The sequence below is a fragment of the Polypterus senegalus genome, chromosome 1 (assembly GCF_016835505.1).
Source record: "Polypterus senegalus isolate Bchr_013 chromosome 1, ASM1683550v1, whole genome shotgun sequence".
Lineage (NCBI taxonomy): Eukaryota > Metazoa > Chordata > Cladistia > Polypteriformes > Polypteridae > Polypterus > Polypterus senegalus.
The window spans coordinates 35,985,128-36,003,972 of record NC_053154.1 but is presented as its reverse complement, the minus strand read 5'-3'; the positions used below and the strand labels follow the sequence as shown (position 1 = coordinate 36,003,972).

The 18,845-nt window shown below is 34.9% G+C and overlaps 1 protein-coding gene across 1 annotated transcript in view; it reads right to left on the bottom strand.

The window, feature by feature from the left end:
- Window positions 1–354: 354 nt before the first annotated feature.
- mettl3 (methyltransferase like 3) overlaps window positions 355–18,845 on the bottom strand; it is a 36,857-nt gene continuing 18,366 nt past the window's right edge. The window contains exons 5-11 of the mRNA XM_039746275.1: window positions 17,089–17,302; window positions 12,541–12,728; window positions 10,463–10,501; window positions 10,027–10,135; window positions 9,791–9,856; window positions 6,664–6,776; window positions 355–540 (exon numbers count right to left, since the gene is read on the bottom strand). Coding sequence (XP_039602209.1) covers window positions 429–540; window positions 6,664–6,776; window positions 9,791–9,856; window positions 10,027–10,135; window positions 10,463–10,501; window positions 12,541–12,728; window positions 17,089–17,302 — 841 coding nt within the window. The 3' untranslated portion in view covers window positions 355–428. The remainder of the gene's footprint in view (window positions 541–6,663; window positions 6,777–9,790; window positions 9,857–10,026; window positions 10,136–10,462; window positions 10,502–12,540; window positions 12,729–17,088; window positions 17,303–18,845) is intronic.

The window sequence follows — 18,845 nt, the reverse complement described above, 5'->3', positions numbered from 1 at the left end:
CTGCAAACCATACCTAGAAAGATGATCTGATACTTTAATCAGAAAGTCAGCTAAATGTTCTATGTGAGGCCTTTTCTAAACAGGACTAGCTGGATAACATCCCTATAATCTCACATGACATGCAATAAAAGAGGACTCATTATGCAGTACAGTTATGGTGGTGCTTGTTTTAAACACTTCCAGCATTTCAGTTTGGCAGATAAGGTTTTTTGGGCAATAAACTTCACGAAGAACATAAATGTAATTTTTAACCATCCATAAAAAGACAAATGAGAGGAAACTGTACACAATTTAATAAAAAATAAAACATTACAAAAATCATTTTTCTAAAAAATAGGTAATAAAAATTAAATTGTCCATCACTGTTGTTTTTATGTTAAAAAAAAAAAGTTAAAAAAATAAACAATGTTTATAATTGTAACCACCATCTACATGTTCTTGGGTTTAGTTATTACACCATCTGGGTAACGCTTCTTAAATCTGGCCACCACATCTGGGTCTAGCAAATGGATGCCATCCAGTTGATTCCCTAGGGTCACCCTAGAAAGAGAAACAACACAAATCATCATCAATCATTACAGCCAAATGGTTTATAAGGTTACAATTTACATATTCCTTCAGATCAAGAAGTATCATCTATCTAAATAGTTGTCAACTTTTATACACTCCTGTAAAGTGATTAACCTTAAAATGTGCCCTCACAGACACACCAATTTAATTGTTTCTATTCATTTAATTACGACAACTTTCAAACTTGAGTTTAAAGGAGTCGGTAGGCCAGCCCAGAACCCTCACTTTCCAACTATGAAACATCCCATCTTGTGCATGGCTAAGGGACAGTACTGATTGGACTAAATACAAATCTGTGAATGCTTGCCCAGTGATGATATATGATGTTATTTAATAACTAGCTGAAGTACCTGGTGTTGCCCAGGCATAACCGTATAAAGGGTTAAGGTGAGAAAGCTAATATGTATGTATTCTTAAAATGTTGACCATTCCGTCATTGCTGGTTTAGATGCAAGTGTCCCGTCCATCATCTACACTCTGATAACCATCAGTTTCTTTGCTCTTGCAATTATTAGCATACTCATCATCATCATTATCATGCCATTATTTAAACAGGACAATAATGTGAAACACAAAGGCAAAGCTACTTGTGAATGGCTTAAAATAAGGTGAAATTCCTGGAGTGGCTCAGTTCAAGTTTTGACTTGAATCCCATGAAGAATCAATGACAACAAAATACGTTTACTACACATCATTGTTGCCCAATTAATCTGCAAACATTTGAGTGATTTCATGGGGAAAAACTGACTAATATTAAACTGCAAAATGTGAAAACCAGTTACAATATAACACAAAAGACGTGAGGTTGTAATAACTGAAAATGTGGCAGCTACCAAATATTATATGCCCAAGGACTACAGAGGATTTAAACTTTTCAAAGCTTTAATTTTAAGTTATATATTTTTAAATGTAGTTTTCTTTTAAAATATGTTATGGTTATCATGTAAAGTATGCTTTGTTCATCATACTAAAAAAATAAAACATGAAATGAGCTGAAACACACAGAATTTGTGGTAATAGCCAGAGAACTGAAGTGAAATAACAGTTGTGTTTATAGAGTACACTATATTTTACATACAAATTGCCTGGGACTTGGAAAGGCATGCAGTAACTATTAAGTTGGAGACAATGTGTATTTGTGTGCATTCAAGTATAATTAAAGCAAATTCTTGCAGTATTTTGGGAATTACGGTAGTAAACAATAACCTTATGTTACTCAACATTTTCACCTTTTTTCATCCTTTTGTAGAGGCAAATTAAGAAAGCTGTGTTCTAACTTAAAACACTGCTGTAACATAAGCAGTTTACTCATTACTTATATCTTCAAGCTTAAGAACTCATACTATCTTATCATTTTGTTTGTGCTGGCTATCTTGCAAGTACATGAGCTATCAAGTGAAGCATGAACTGGAGAAAACAAACTCCATCTTACCAAGTTTTACATAGCAAATGTAAAACAGGTGTACATTTTGGACAGCAACAAATGTTTTAGGTTTACCTGTAACAGGAATGGACAAACTGGTAGTTTGGACACCTGGGACCAGATGTTAATCAGGACAACCAAACTACAGACTACAAGATGTTTCGCCTTTGGTCCATGCAATAATTTCCAATTCTTCGAGTACGATCTTAACGTGGATGTCAGCTGCTTATAGCATGCCAGACTGTCTTGTTTACACTTAAGAGTGTGAAGCCTGCACACAGACAGCAATGCAAAAGTGCGCATGCAATCCACAATCAAAATGCATTTACAGTGCATCCGGAAAGTATTCACAGCGCATCACTTTTTCCACATCTTGTTATGTTACAGCCTTATTCCAAAATGGATTAAATTCATTTTTTTCCCTCAGAATTCTACACACAACACCCCATAATGACAACGTGAAAAAAGTTTACTTGAGGTTTTTCCAAATTTATTAAAAATAAAAAAACTGAGAAATCACATGTACAGAAGTATTCACAGCCTTTGCTCAATACTTTGTCGATGCACCTTTGGCAGCAATTACAGCCTCAAGTGTTTTTGAATATGATGCCACAAGTTTGGCACACCTATCCTTGGCCAGTTTCGCCCATTCCTCTTTGCAGCACCTCTCAAGCTCCATCAGGTTGGTCGGTGCACAGCCATTTTAAGATCTCTCCAGAGATGGTATATCGGATTCAAGTCTGGGCTCTGGCTGGGCCACTCAAGGACATTCACAGAGTTGTCCTGAAGCCACTCCTTTGATATCTTGGCTGTGTGCTTAGGGTCGTTGTCCTGCTGAAAGATGAACCGTCGCCCCAGTCTGAGGTCAAGAGCGCTCTGGAACAGGTTTTCATCCAGGATGTCTCTCTACATTGCTGCAGTCATCTTTTCCTTTATCCTGACTAGTCTCCCAGTTCCTGCCGGTGAAAAACAGCCCCACAGCATGATGCTGCCACCACCATGCTTCACTGTAGGGATGGTATTGGCCTGGTGATGAGCGGTGCCTGGTTTGCTCCAAACGTGACGCCTGGCATTCACACCAAAGATTTCAATTTTTGTCTCATCATACCAGAGAACTTTGTTTCTCATGGTCTAAGAGTCCTTCAGGTGCCTTTTGGTAAACTCCAGGCAGGCTGCCATGTGCCTTTTACTAAGGAGTGGCTTCTGTCTGTCCACTCTACCATGCAGGCCTGATTGGTGGATTGCTGTAGAGATGGTTGTCCTTCTGGAAGGTTCTCCTCTCTCCACAGAGGACCTCTGGAGCTCTGACAGAGTGACCATTGGGTTCTTGGTCACCTCCCTGACTAAGGCCCTTCTCCCCCGATCGCTCAGTTTAGATGGCTGGCCGGCTCTAGGAAGAGTCCTGGTGGTTTTGAACTTCCACTTACGGATGATGGAGGCCACTGTGCTCATTGGGACCTTCAAAGCAGCAGAAATTTTTCTGTAACCTTCCCCAAATTTGTGCCTCAAAACAATCCTGTCTCGGAGGTCTAGAGACAATTCCTTTGACTTCATGCTTGGTTTGTGTTCTGACATGAACTGTCAACTGTGGGACCTTATATAGACAGGTGTGTGCCTTTCCAAATCATGTGCAATCAACTGAATTTACCACAGGTGGACTCCAATTAAGCTGCAGAAACATCTCAATGATGATCAGGGCAAAATTTTCAAATGTTGGTGCAATATAAATAAGGTAATAAAATAAGGTAATAACACATACTTTGTTATGTGTTTTTAAAAAAACGGACCATTAGTGCTTCAATACCAGTTATGAGTGAAAGGAATCATAATTAAAAGGAGCGGTATTTTCAAATACTGGAGGAACTTTTTCAGCTAATTAAATACAGAGAATGTTAAACAAAGTAGCTGACTGCCGCACCGTGTTGTATGCAGAGAACACCAAAAATCCACATATAAAAGTGATCCTTTGTTTTTCAGGCAAAAGGTAAGAAAGCATAGTAACATTAGACTGTTTGCTATGCTAGTCAGCCAGCAAGATCTAGAAAATGCTGATGTAGTACTTAACCCATGGCGGAACTCTCCTGCCTACTCGTTCAAAGAACTTAGGCTTTTAGCTACTGATCTTTGAGAAACTAGTCTTTATTCTTCCTGTTCATCATTCCTCCGGGTTTTTCCTTCCAATTTTAATGATGAGGTAATGACTTTAGCATAGGTTGGGGCTAATCCTCAAGTGAGTGCTACATCCCTGTGCCGAATCATTTGACAATTCCTCACTGCAAACTACGAATATGCCTTTACAGACATAAATCTCATCTTTACTAACATAAGGACCCACTTAATGGTCTGAGCTTGACCAAGTTTAATGTAGCTGTATACACAGATCACTGGCTGTGGTCATCTAAAGATGTATGACACTATAAAGCAGGGGTCTTCAATCACAGTTCTGGGGGGCCACAGAAGCTGCAGGTATTTATTCCAACTAGTTTCCTAATTAGAAAGCAGTCTATGCTGATGATGAAACTTAGTATTGAACTATTTAGCCTGTTAATGCTTGCATTCATCCAAGAGCAATTAATTGCACTGTAGAGTTTCCTTCTGTGAGAACATTGTCCATGTTATCATATTTAAACTTAATGGTCCTTCCAATTCCCCTCTCATTCACTTTTTATAACAGATACTTCATGGTAAGCACGTTAGCTGGAGAGCTGCTGGTTTATTGGTTATCAGTATCTCATTATTAACTAAAGTCTGATTAAGAAAACAGGCAACAATGAAAACTTAATAGCAGCTGCTAAAATCTAAAATAGGCAATTAAGGGTTCTGAATGGTAACAGACAAGAGAACTAAAATTAAGCCTAAAAATGTATTGCTTTAGTAGTAATTAAAAGGGTTCTAATTAAGAAACTGGTTAAAGTGAAAATCTGCAACCAAAAGCAGACCTCCAGGACCGTAATTGAGGACCTCTGATCTACAAAGTGACTAAAATTTGTATTTGATGAATAAAGGCACTAGCAAGGCATAGAGTTAAACAAAAACTTTCATTATCAGCAAGGACTGAGTTCTAATTAGGACAATGGCTGGAATGAAAACCCGTAGCCACTGCGGCCCTCCAGGACTGTGACTGAGACCCCTGCTGTAAAGGATATATTGCGCTTTTGAAAAACCCTGATGTTCAAACTGATGATATTTTTGACAGAGAAAATAATTGGCGGGTTCTAAATTTGGTCTGTAAACAAAATTTGAGAATACTAATGCTGCATTTAGTTAAATTTTAGAAAATATATTTTAGTGGACATTGGAAAAAGACCATGCATCAGCATGACATAATCTTTAAAAATCATCTATTTTCAAAAAATATTCTCTTCCTGGATACTGATTGTGTTTACATTTAAAAAGTGCTAAGTACACAAGGGCAACAAAATTTTATAAGAAAATACTGCTTTAAAAAGTGGCAGGTAACCTTCTGCCCTTTGCAAAGCCGGTAGTCCAGCAGACTAGCATATTCATTTGTAATTTGTCCATCCCTGCTGTAATCATAAATGGCCAGACCAAAAGAAAATTCTGATTTCAGGCAAAACAAAATTGTTTTACCCATCTCTTGTCAAAGCAGAACCCAAACTTTCCCTTGCAAGTTGGGGGACCTGTTTTCACGGCTGGATGCAGGTTAACATCATACCCAGGACAGAGCAAATTGCAAGTTAAGGGGCTTGCTCAAGGGCTCAATGGAGTGGAATCACCTCTGGCATTTACGGGATTTGAACCAGCAATCTTAAAATGAATGAAGCATCAAATGTGTACATTCCCAGTATGTTTCCCTAAATTATCTTTTTTACCTGCATTTGTAAATGCCCGAGATCTCAAATATGAAGGAAAAAAAGCAAAACAAAATTTAAATGGGTCAGGGCAGGACCAGTATGAGTAAGAGGGGCATTAGATCTGTCTTTCTCTAATATTCAAATATAATATATATCAGAAAACTACTAAGAACTGATCCCAATTACAGATAATGAAACAGTACTACTATCCCAAGGGAACATTTAAAATTTACATGGGTCTGACCATAAACTATTATAATTTACTCTTTATGGCGGTGTTTGTGCATTTGCATAGTAATACAGACTAGTTCTGAATCACAACATAGTAGTTCTATTTAAACACTTAACGGCAGATTAACTAGCTGTTCATTCATGAATTTTTGACTTTCTACTAATTTATCAGAAATGTAAGTGTATACAGATATATAAGGCACATTTATAATGCAATGAGAGAGAACAAGCATGTACATTTCATCTAGAAAATATTAACTAATTTAGTACAGAAATGAACTTAAGATTGATTTAGCTGGTCAATGTAATAAAGTATGGACAGGTAATTTTAAATCAGGTGCCACAAACAAGTTAATACTTGTAGTACATAGGTATCAGAGACATACTGCACGGCAGAGACAGTTTTTTTAAGACAGTCTTGTTTACATGTTGATTCACCTCTCTTGCACTCCATATTAAACAAATTGAACTAAACTTCTTGTCTGTGTATATACAAGTAAAACATTAAAAACTTAAAAATGTTACCATATTTGCTACCCGTGTCACTTAGATCATCAGAGTGTATATTCCAGTACTATTTTAAACAGGTATTTTTGAATAAAACTGTATTTTAAAGTTTCTCACCAGTTGGGCTGCAAATTATGTGGTCTTCCAAATAACTCTATTTTCCGTGTTCCAGGAGATAGACGCTCTATTATACCATAGATTTCATCAGGCTTGTGGCTAGTTGAGCGCACCTATGAGATATAAAAAACATTGTAATTGAGGATGATGCTCAGATTACATTTAGTCTTGCACTTCATTTATTCAAAGTTCCGTGCCAGAATCATAACATGGGCAGCAGCTATGGCTTCTTTATCATTTCTGTATTTGAGATTCCTCAATATGTTCAGCGTTCATTCCAGTTACTTGTAGCAAGCTAAGAAACGTTAATCGTGGACGACGCTCTGCCCGTTTACCATCTATCTGTATGGTCAATACTAATTCCTCCAATTTTTCTTTTTGCAACACATGGCCAACAAATTGAATTTGTCTTTTCACAACAACCTCTAGCATTCCGGAGCCATTACAGCTCTGTGCAGCCCCTCTATATTTTCAATCTTTTTAATCCAGGATATATTCATCATCCTTCTGAGAAACCACATTTCCACTGCTTCTAATGATGCCTCAATAGCTTTGCTAATCGACCCAAATCTAACAACCATACAGAAGAGCTGACCAAATGTAACATTTCAATATTCGCTGTTGAGTAGTTAATGACGTGCTTTTTGATAACAAAATAATAAAATATACACAAAATGTCATCCACTGAGTATTTTGCTTTGCATATTCACTTCACTCTTTCACCCAATGTCGATGCCATTCTAGACGTAGTTTACTCTATGCTACTCACACATGCAGGGATTTGACGTCAAGGCAACGAGTCTAACAGTCCTCCAAGGAAAAAAGGCCTACCTATAATGTAACGGTGAGTTTTATCGACATTTGCAGCTTTTTTTTTTGCGCTCTGCCTGCCCTAAAAGGGTTCAGTAAAATGTTTTATAGAACCACTTACAGAGCTAAATATATGCCTGTTAACCACAAGATAATCTATTTGAAATGGTTTAGGCTTATATAGCTACCACTTATGAAATTGGAACTTTGTTACATAAACTAAACTATCGGCCCTATTGGAGTGTGTGTGTATGCGTGTATTAGACTGAGGATTGTGACAATGAATGAGAGCCCCAGCTGAGAAAAGACAGGAAAGAGAAGGGAAGCGTGCACTGTGTACAGCGCGTGGCTGCATCCGTCACACATGACGTGCAAAAGGTGATGCCTAACCACCACACAATTCCATGTGGAGCTGTGTGAAGCTTTTTACAGCAGCTGGAGTGCCAATTCTGCCACCAACCCCCACATTTTCCTTGCAAGTTGGAGGACCACTTCCAGAGCCTGCAGGTTAACATCATACCCAGGACGAAGCAATTGCAGTTAAGGGTCTTGCTCAAGTACTCAAAGAAGTGTTCTAGCAGTTGCGGGATTCAACAACAACAACATTTATTTATATAGCACATTTTCATACAAAAAAAATGTAGCTCAAAGTGCTTCGAACTAGTGACCACCAACAAATCCTTACCATAGAGCTACCATGTTGCTTAAGAAGAGACAGGGATACTCTTTAAATTCAGAAGTCTTTGAGATTAAAAAGGTCTAAAAATATATATCTGTTTCACTTGTTTGCTGGTGATTTTACCAGAATTGTTTAACTAAAACCATTTGTAGGCTGCACATTACACAACACAGTTTACACAAATAGTTAAATCTTATACATCCCTACTAAACACAGATGGATGTTAATTTGCCTTTGAGTGATCTGCCTCTTTACATAAAAATGAATGTGATTTTAAAAGTTTTTATTTTGTGTTACAGGACACAGTATAGATGATTCCCACATCACCTGGGCCATTTATCTATGTAAGAAAGTTGTCACTTGTTCTGTTTAGTTAGATATTACATTTTTTTTTTTTTTTTTGCACAAAGTCGTAGACGTTTAGACAGGACTACACACAGGAGGAAGCACGTTGGTAAAGAAAGAACTCTCGACTGCAGTCGAAACCTACTTTTTAAAGAGCTTTTTGTTATTTTTGCTCTGTATCGTTTTTGTTTACATTTTCTTAACTGCACAGCTGTGAGACTTTTGTTATGCAGGAAAAGAACATTATTTTATTTTATTCAAAGAGTATTGTTATTTAATATATGCTGATAGTTTATTTTTGAGCCATTTCTCATGTACGTCTACAGCTTAGCTGTATGTTAATAAAAGTGCCTGTGTGACATTTGAGACATGTGTGGCATTGACTCAGAACTGTCTTTTTGTTATTACTTTATGGGAGAAGAAAAAATATTGAGATATATATCACATATCACCATTCACCGAAAAAATATTGAGATATGATTTTTGGTCCATATTGCCCAGCCCTAAATGATACGGATATTCATTTCCTTGATTTAGGCATGCCGACATAGGTGCAGGGGAGTGGGAAGAACAGGGGGTTTTCTTTTTTTTGTGTCATGTTTCTGTAAGAGTTGAATCAGTGTCATATCACATACGTGCAAAATACTGTACATTTTCTTTGAGTGGCACTAAAACCAAAATAAGTCTTTTGTACCTATGTATTTAACTTGCCCGTCTGTCAGCTAGCTTACAGTGCTTACTTCCCTAATATAATGACAAAATTCTATAAAACAAGTGTAATGGATTATCCACATTATTAGTCATTTTGAATGCTTAATTTTACTTTGACACGTCTGTGTCTAATATGCCATAACAATTTCAGAATTAAAACACTGGCCTCATTTTCTTATTACATGGTTTTCAACTTGCCTTTTAGGACTGCATTTAAATTCAAGATGTACTTGCTCAAATATTATTTTGTTAAAAATACAAGTTCAAGGTGCAGGTCACAGTTTAAGTTTAAACTATGGCATTAAATTTAAAAAAATTCCTCTGTGGTGATTCCACATTCATTTTGTGATTCAGCATATATTTACTTCATGATTAAAGTATTTATTTTATGATTGTATGTTTTAATGTTAGATGAGATTAATCATGATGAATTTCCTATAATTATGCAATGAATTTTTTTAAAAGCAATTCCCAGCCCTAATTTACATATAGACATAATATTATCACTGTACCGTCCAACCTTTATATAAATTATATGAATTGGTAGAGGTTCAAATTTAAATTGAAGGATGCTGGACTTACTTCAGCTACAATGACATCACAGTCAAGGCCACGATTGAATCCCTGTGGGCTACCTTTCACTCCAACCTATGAACCAGAGAACAAAAATATATAAAAAAAATTAAAAAGGCCTGTTCAACTTACCAACAACCAGCAAACTATGCATCCTTTGTTATGTCACAGAACCGACATAAATAGCAGAGAAATTAAAAAATATTACAAGCTGGACATTGAATGCTATCAAATTATATTCCTACCAAACAGTGCTCTTTCCCATGGTTTAACCAATGACCAGTCCTTCCTGTCCGGATAATTCTCTGTAGCTGGTTAGTCTTTACCCAAATGATCTCATCTACACGCTCATACCTGAAGAATAAATAAAGGTAGTATTTAAAAAAAATCAATCACACAGGCTATGTATAGCATACTGCTATGTTTAAATAAATTGCTTCACAGTTGATTGCGTCATTTTCCCCAAACTTTCAAAAATAGTAGCTTATTTCAGCCTCAATCTATTTTCTGAACATACTTTTTCATTAAAAGGTGGGTGTAAGGGAGTGAGATCTCGTCTCCTGGTGTAAGGAAGAAAGAAACTATGGATAGGATACCAGTCCATCACAGAGTACACTTAGATATACACAGCCCCAGATTTCCAATTAACCCCAAAACAACTTCTTTAATATGAAAACTTACCCCCACAATTTAAGACACTCCTGACCAAGTTCCATCGCTCTGAAAAGATACAGAGGGACTATGTTACACATTGTGCAAGCCGACATAACCTTGAAGATTCTACAATAGCCTTTCACATTCCCATTCTAGCATGGATTACTTCATAAGTAATGAGACAATGCAAAAAAGTATGTATCTCACTGTGCAGTAATAAAAAAACAAGAGACAAGCTCATTGAAGAAAAGCCACCAAAACAATTAAAAAAAAAATGGCACTGTGATTCCTCAAAACTGCAAATATACACTTTTCATGAAATTCTTATATCTGCCTGTCCTGCTTCCCTTCTATTTGGTGCTACAAAATATTACATAGACAAAGACAGATAGTTGGGAAGGTGCAAGAGTGCAGAAGCTAAAAATACATTTTCCAACCTGTGCTAAAGCATTGGATTGAACTTTTCCCCCTGAATCTACAGGAATCACTGCTTCATAAAAAAACAAAACAAAAAACAACATGAAACATCTTTAAATGGTTCATTTTATCCTATATTCTTTGTTCAATGCCAATCTAGTAATAATTATATTGTGTAAACAAGTATTTATTAACTGGTAAATTACAAGATTTTTGTAAGGTTAAATGTTTAGGAGTTATGGTCTAATGTATTCTCAGACTGAGAACATGTTGAATAGATATTCTTCCCTTGCATGACCCATTTTTACATACCTTACAAAAATATTGTTAAACAATCATTTAAAATAATATTTAATTTAATTAATTAATATTTATTTAAAATAAACCCAATTCTTCTTTTGTACATTTTAAGTAAAAAAATAAGTATTAACAATTAATACTTAGAATTTCCTATTTTGTTTTAGAGCATATCTTTTTTTTTTTTTTTTTTTACTTAAATGACATTGAAGTACAGATTGGAAAGTACAGTGGACAGTAATTGCATACCCTGAAAATAGACAAAGTGGCAAAACAGAACATTAGTAACACTTTATTTTAGGTACTGCAAACATGCATCTATTACTCATTTACTGTTATGTAACAAGACCTTAACAAAGGCTTCTTGTGGTGCTAATGACACTTAAACCTTCTATAAATAGGTTATTCATCTCTGTGCAGTGCAGCATTTGATATGCTGGTTAAATTACCAGTATGCAGCATCTCACTTAAAACATTTCCGACCATTCTAAAGTGTAGTTATTGTAGTAAACCACATTGTACAGATGAAACACCACTTAATTAATGCCTTGTAAGTGTCATTAAAACTTAAGTGTTACCAGAATATTTAACATCTAAGTATCTATGATGTGGGTTCATACACATGCTGTATATCCTCCTCTAATGTTTGATGTAATCAACGTGCTAATAACCATCCAGAGTTATTGTTCGCAAAAAAAAAATAATAATAATTCTGGAACCAATTTTCTTGTCTATAATTTTAAAAAATCTATTGAATGTTTATTAAATAATGACCAGTCAATCATTATTTCAAATAGAAATTTTAATAGCATGTAATAATCATAAGCCTTCTCCGAAATGCTTATTTTTGAAGTGACTACTCTAAAAGCTGCATCGATGTATGTTATTAACAGTGTATCAAATCTCTACATTACAGTATCTGTTTTTGGAAAAATAATGTGCATCCCATTTAACTACTTTTAATGTTTACAGTAGGGGAATAAAGCAGATCCTTATTATTGATATTCAAGACAATAAATAGGAATCAGAAACCTATGGTGCAACCACACAATATTCAGCATTTCATCTAAAACACACATAAATCACTATGTTAAGTCTAGTTTTTAACATATAATATTACTTGATTTTCAGTTAATGAAATAATTTCAGAAAATAACTGTGCTAACACCGGTTTAAAAAAAAATAAAAAACTTACATCCATGTTTTGAAGACTAACATTTATCGACCCGACTTTGCACTTGAACTTAAGAGGAAAGTTTTAGAATTTGCCATTAATAACTTGCAAACTTGTAAATAAATCTTGAAGTTACTCAAAAATAGAATCAGAACACAGGAAGAGGACAAATTTGTTTGTTATCAATAATTTTGCACATCCACAAGGATTTCCTGACCTGCCAGTGACCCATAGAAAAAGGAAGCCATCATCCTGCAGCGCAGGGACATTTAGTTTTCTCATCTCGTCGTCTGTAAGCGTACCATAAGGAAGCTCCATGTGGATATCCCATGGTGGATCAGCCATCACCACTGCAAACTTTCCAAGGATTGAAACATCCAGGTAACGGATATCACAACAGATCCACTAGAAAACAGAACAGGAACATCAAAGTCATGGTAAATTTACATAAAAAAACAACGAAAAATCAAACTGGCCAGTGACATTACATTTTAAGGTATCTATTTGAAGAGTTAACAACTGCACATGTGTCTAGAATAGTTACACACAAGTCTGTATGTTCTAAACGATAACTGGCTATGAACTACTAGATTAGAAACAATAATACTAAAAAGAATCTGTAGTACAAATGTAATATTTAAATAAGCAAATAAGAACCATGGTAGTCCTTTGTTTCTTTCCAGCTGTCTAACAATTAACAGATGCTAATCCCTTTTGCAACTTTATGATCAGGCTACTCAATTACAAGAAAGAGCTGTGTGGACCTTGCAGGGAATTACTATTTTATTAACTTGCAAGACTTCATATTTGCTAATAACTCATTTACACTTTGCTAATGCAGGACCACTGGCTTCCATTTCAGAAGTGTTATCTACAGCATATAAAATACTGAAAACCAATGTAACCTCCTTAGTGTTAACCCCAATGATCCTCTGTTAATCAATGACAACTCTTGGGACAGTATTCTGCTGCCATCTATTGGATAAAAATAACATGCTGAAAAAATATCATGAATATTTCTATGCCTTCTGCCACTCTAAAAACTCATCAGTATTCAATATTGCTGCAGAGCCTTCAACCAAAAGACAAGAAGCTGTAAATTCAGTTTTTGAACAAACTGAAACTGAAATAGTGGTGTGCGGTATATCAGCAGAAATTATAGAAATGAGACACCAATTGTAATTTGTTAACCAGATTTTTTTTACCGTAGTAGAATACATTAGGAAGAAGCCTTGTTATTTGTTGCAAAAGTGACGGTGTGTGGTGGGGAATGGGAGTCCAGTTACCTTCAAACATACCATAGATCAGTGTTTCCCAAACTCGGTCCTAGAGACCCCCTGTGGCTGCAGGTTTTTGTTCCAACCAGATCCCTAATCAGTGACAACACCTGATAACACTGAGCTCATTTAATTAGCTGGTATTATTTTGTCTTTTATTCGACATTCAGAAAAGCATAGCAGTATGATTTTACATTTATAAGACATTTAGAAATATTTCTTCTTTTGCTATAGATTTAAATGCTTAACTCTGTTTTGTCTATTTCATTATACTTTGCCCTTTCTCTGCGCAGTTTTTCCCCCTTCGTTGTATCTTAATAATGACAATTTAAAACAAGCAGATCAGACACCCAGGCAAACAACACTTCATAATCAAAGGCTGTAACTACTTTGGCGTCAGACCCACTAATTAGTAAATAACGGATTAATGAAACAATTAGAACACCTTGAAAAGTAGAATGAAAATCAAGATGAAAACACTGTTAAAAAGAAAAAAAAATACATTATTCCTATATAACTGCTTGGCACATTTTAATATATTTTTTTTTTTTAGCAAACTTACTTTTCTAATTTTTATATTGTTCCCTAAACACAGAACTTGGGAAATATCAGTTCACTGAATTAGCCCAGGAGTTCAATTAAAAACAGAAGCTGGTTGGAACAAAAATCTGCAGCCACAGGGGGTCCCCAGGACCGAGTTTGGGAAACACTGCCATAGATGGCACTTCTCACAGCACACAACTTTTTACACCCCTGGCTCCGAATTGTTCCCTTACCAATATCACCCCCACCCAAAATTCTTTTAGATGTGATTGTGCCTTTGAAGTTTGAAGAGGGTCATTTCCTCAGTCCCGTGTTAGTTGAAGAAACGGATAAAAAGAGTATGGTTATTTGTTCCACTTCAACCACTGATGATAGAGATAATAAAGTACCCCTGGAGTAATCATTAGGCAAAATAAGCACATGCTTGGGGCAGCAAGGAAAATTCAGGGTTTTCACATCTTTTCATTATCGTATGTTGAAATGATGCATATTTTAAAAGTCAGAAAACAATGGAATGAGACACATTTTGTTTCATACAAATAATGATGTGTCTTTATTAGAATATCTTCAAAAAAATTTGTCTACCAACTTTGATTTCTGCAGAAAGAGGACTTTGGAAATCAGTCATGTGATAAGTGTAAAGGCTGTTCAATTGGGAACCAAATGAATTGGGAAGAATAGCTCTTTGAATATTTCTTTTTTTATTGTAAATCTTTCTTTTTTAACATCTATACAGCACATTTTCAAAGATTCTGTGTATTTTTAAAGGTATTTGCAATATATTTTTATTTCATGTTGCTCAATAAATATATTTTTAATATATATTGATTAGATCAGCTGACTCAAATCATTATTTTAGAAAACAACCTAAAACACATTGTTCAAAAAGGCATTTAACTGACCCTGTTAATGGCTTTCTGACCCTTTCTTTCAGTTTACCCCTCTATCCAAGTGCTCAGCTGAATTTGCATTTGTATCACAAATTCTGTTATTTGAGCAGGCTTTTCTTGTAGTATTTGTATTTTTGTATTTTATTGTGGTTTATTGCTTGTTATTTTAATTCAAAGCTTTGTGCTTACTGTTTTTATCTTTAGTGTTTATAATGATATTATTTTTGTGCATACTTTTGTGTATATGATCTTTTATATGGTTTTTCCCTGTGGTTCATTCTGAAATTCTGTGAGGCACTTTCTGCATGGCAAAATGACTATATAAATAGAATGTATTATTAATATCATTATTACATTAGTAGATTAAATAGTCCTTAGGAAAGGAAACATCACAATGCAACTACCCTCTGTTAGCCAATACTGAATTCAGTCTACAAAGTACATACACATTTTTAATATCACAACATACTGTACATTTGTGGCCATACCACCCACCCCTAAACTGAACTACTTATCACATGTTGACTCAGATAGTCAAACCGATGCATAAGGCAATGTGAAGGTCACTAGCCTACAATAACACAAGGGGAGTGTCAGTTATGCAGATCAGGCACTGTCATTCTGCCCTCTCATGCTCAAGCCACAAGTGCACAATAAACATGCTGCTACTATCTTGATTGCAACATAGGGCTGTGCATTGGTAACTGTTTTTAAAAAGTCACGTGAAGGACATACCTGTATACTAAATTTGCATCAGTACAGCAATAGACACTAGATGTACCTTTCCTGCTGTATTTATGTTGCTGTTTTGATATGTATACGTTTGTTACATGTCATAACATTTTTTGTTATTGAGAAAAAAATTAAACATTTTTGACTCGTTTCTTCGAAGTTAAATATAAAGCTAAGGAAGAATAACAGATGAAAAGCTATAAATGACTTATCCAGAGGTTTTGCTTGCTAATTATGAAACTTGGGTATTAATTTCCTCTCCCAATAAATTATTAAAAAGTAATATTTAAAATCAAACTAAATTCAAGTTATAAATGTACTTCAACATTAATAGCATTGCCAAGAATTAAAAGCCACTGATATCTGTATATCTGACTAAGTAATACTGAGTTCACCATTAGTTAAATATTAAACATTAAATACAAACTCACATGAAACAATGCTTGATTGTTTTCCTGAAAGACTCTAGCACTGCATTTACAGTATGCCACTATAGTGAAACAGCCAATGATTTTAAGTCTCTCTAATCTGTTTGATTAGATGTGTATAATACTGCAAAGATATTCCCAATTTCTCACCAGTATCTATGCATGATGAGCATGCATAATCAAAATCAAATGTCAAGAATATTTCATATATTATTTAACAGAGATAGGCACTCCATTAGGATTACAGATTCTTATTACAACACAAACTTTTTACTTCAAAGATAAGTTACTGGCTTCAATTAAGTTCACTTTTTAATTGGTCTGTCTTGACATTTATTTATTTGTTTTTGAATGGCAATGAAATATTTTACTGTGCACAACAGATTTTCATGTTAAAACTTGGGCTTCACTTGTTTTAATAAAGGCGGACCCTAGCTGATGAGCAAACAGAGAGGAGAGTTTACCAGGAAAGCAACTCATTTATGGTTATTCAAATTAAGACCATTCAGAAAAGCACAATAATAAAACAAGTTAGGAAGACAATCAACTCTCACACCCTAAAAGACAAAACCTTAGTTAAAATCCATTTGAATCAACAGAATGAGTGCAAAACAGGAAGGCACAAAGCCCAATGAAACCTGCAGATACAAAGAAGGATTTAGTCAGAATATTAGAAAATAAACTGACCTAGAGTAACATCAAAATAATGCAAGGCTACCGACCCTACTTTATGATATTCCCTTAGTGCTGTAAGATTCATTTTACGATAATAAAATAATTTAAAAAAAAAAGATTCTCAAATTACTACAGCTTAAACCTGTGTTTATAGCTGGTGAAACTACATTCGAAAATATTAGTGGATCACAGCATGCAACATTAAGACTTGCTCTCTTACCTGAGAAGGGAAAAGTTTACCAACTGTGGGATCAGTCACTCCACCAGCAAGGCCAAGTTCACTGCCTATTGTTTGAGGCCCTAGAGCCCCGCTCTCCCCTTCAGGCGGGCAGTCAATCTCATAGTGAACATACTTGCAGGTGTCCATGTGGAAACAGGTGTTGAGGAAAGAACAATCACCCAGACTTTCATCTGTATGCTTGTTGATTATGCGTCTACCATTGGAAAAAGGAAACATAAAAGTGTGCATTTATACCAGGAGTGTCAAAAAAGTAAGCCAAAAGATAACCACCTAACTGAGGGGTGCCCTGAAGGGCAATGATTTCCACTCCAAACAATCTCCTATTTGGCTGTTAATGAATCCTATTATTCAATTTGATGGTTCTTTAGTATTCTTATTCCACACCACTGATTGTCTTTTTTCTAAGAACACAATCCAAAAATTTTCGGAACCCGAGCTGATCAGTATTACTCAGACCTTCATTTTTTTTAATTTTTTTATTTCACATATTTTATAGAGAGAGATACTGCTTGAAGGACATACGTGAAAATGAGATCTTTTTGCCTGCTCATCTTTCGGCTCATTTTTCATCTCATTAGAGTTTGGTTTCTCGTTAAAGAAGAAATTAAACAATTAAAATGGAAGTCAATTAAAATCAAGTCAACATAATTTGTGCTAGCAGCATAAATAATGGGTTAATAATGGAGAAAATGGCTAGAATAAAAACCTGCAGCTACCCCCCAAATAGAGTTTTAAATCCCTGGTTTACAGTTATATAACAATTTGGCATCTAAACTCGTGCAGTCACTCCATGTTTGTTTCATAAGGCAATTATTTATTTTCATAAGGTAATTTATGCTAAATTGCTGCATTTCCATTTTGTAATTAAATTTTTCTGCACTGGTTTAAATAAAAAAAAACAAACAAAAAACCTATGTACCTGGCTTATAGCAATGCAGATATTTTTGCTAAACTAAATATTTGACCTTGAATGTCTGTGGGGGTATATTGTAGTCAGACTATCTATTTTCTGCTTCTTCCCTTTAAACCTAATTTACTGTAATCATTTTGATGGCTAAGGCTTTTTTGAAACAACACATACTTGTTTTCTTTATCCTCTACCATTGCTGCATGCTACACATATATACACATTTATTTATTGTTCTTTGATTTATGTGTTATTGAGGTAACAGTAAGTACATGCTGGTAGATTACCAATGACTTGTTTTGCTTTACTTTTTGGGGTATTTCTTGAGGTGCATCTGTGTACAGGAAATGTATCATCCCAAACACATTCTATTATTTTCTTTAACATAGTGACTCCAATTATTATATAATATGTACAGTAAGTCACATCTGGACAAAAGCTTCTGTTAAATAATAATAAAAAAATAATAATAATAATTGCAGATACAAGTATACTTTTCATTTTGTAAGCATTACATTTGGTCTGAGTCTAACCTGAATCATGTATGAAAAATATATTATTTACTGGACATTTTATAATTTCTTCATTTTTGGGCACTTTTACTGTTTAGAACTTAATTTTTCATCATTATTTCAGATGTATATTGAAATTATTAAGGTGTTTTGAGGTTGTAAGTACAGTACTCTGCAGAGTTATTTTATTTTCTTTTAATGTTCTTGATGCGCATCTCTATAGAACCACATCAAATTTTGTATCATATTTTACTATAAACATATACTTGTCATTGAAAAATCTATGTTCCTGCATTCTATACACTTTTTAAAAAAAT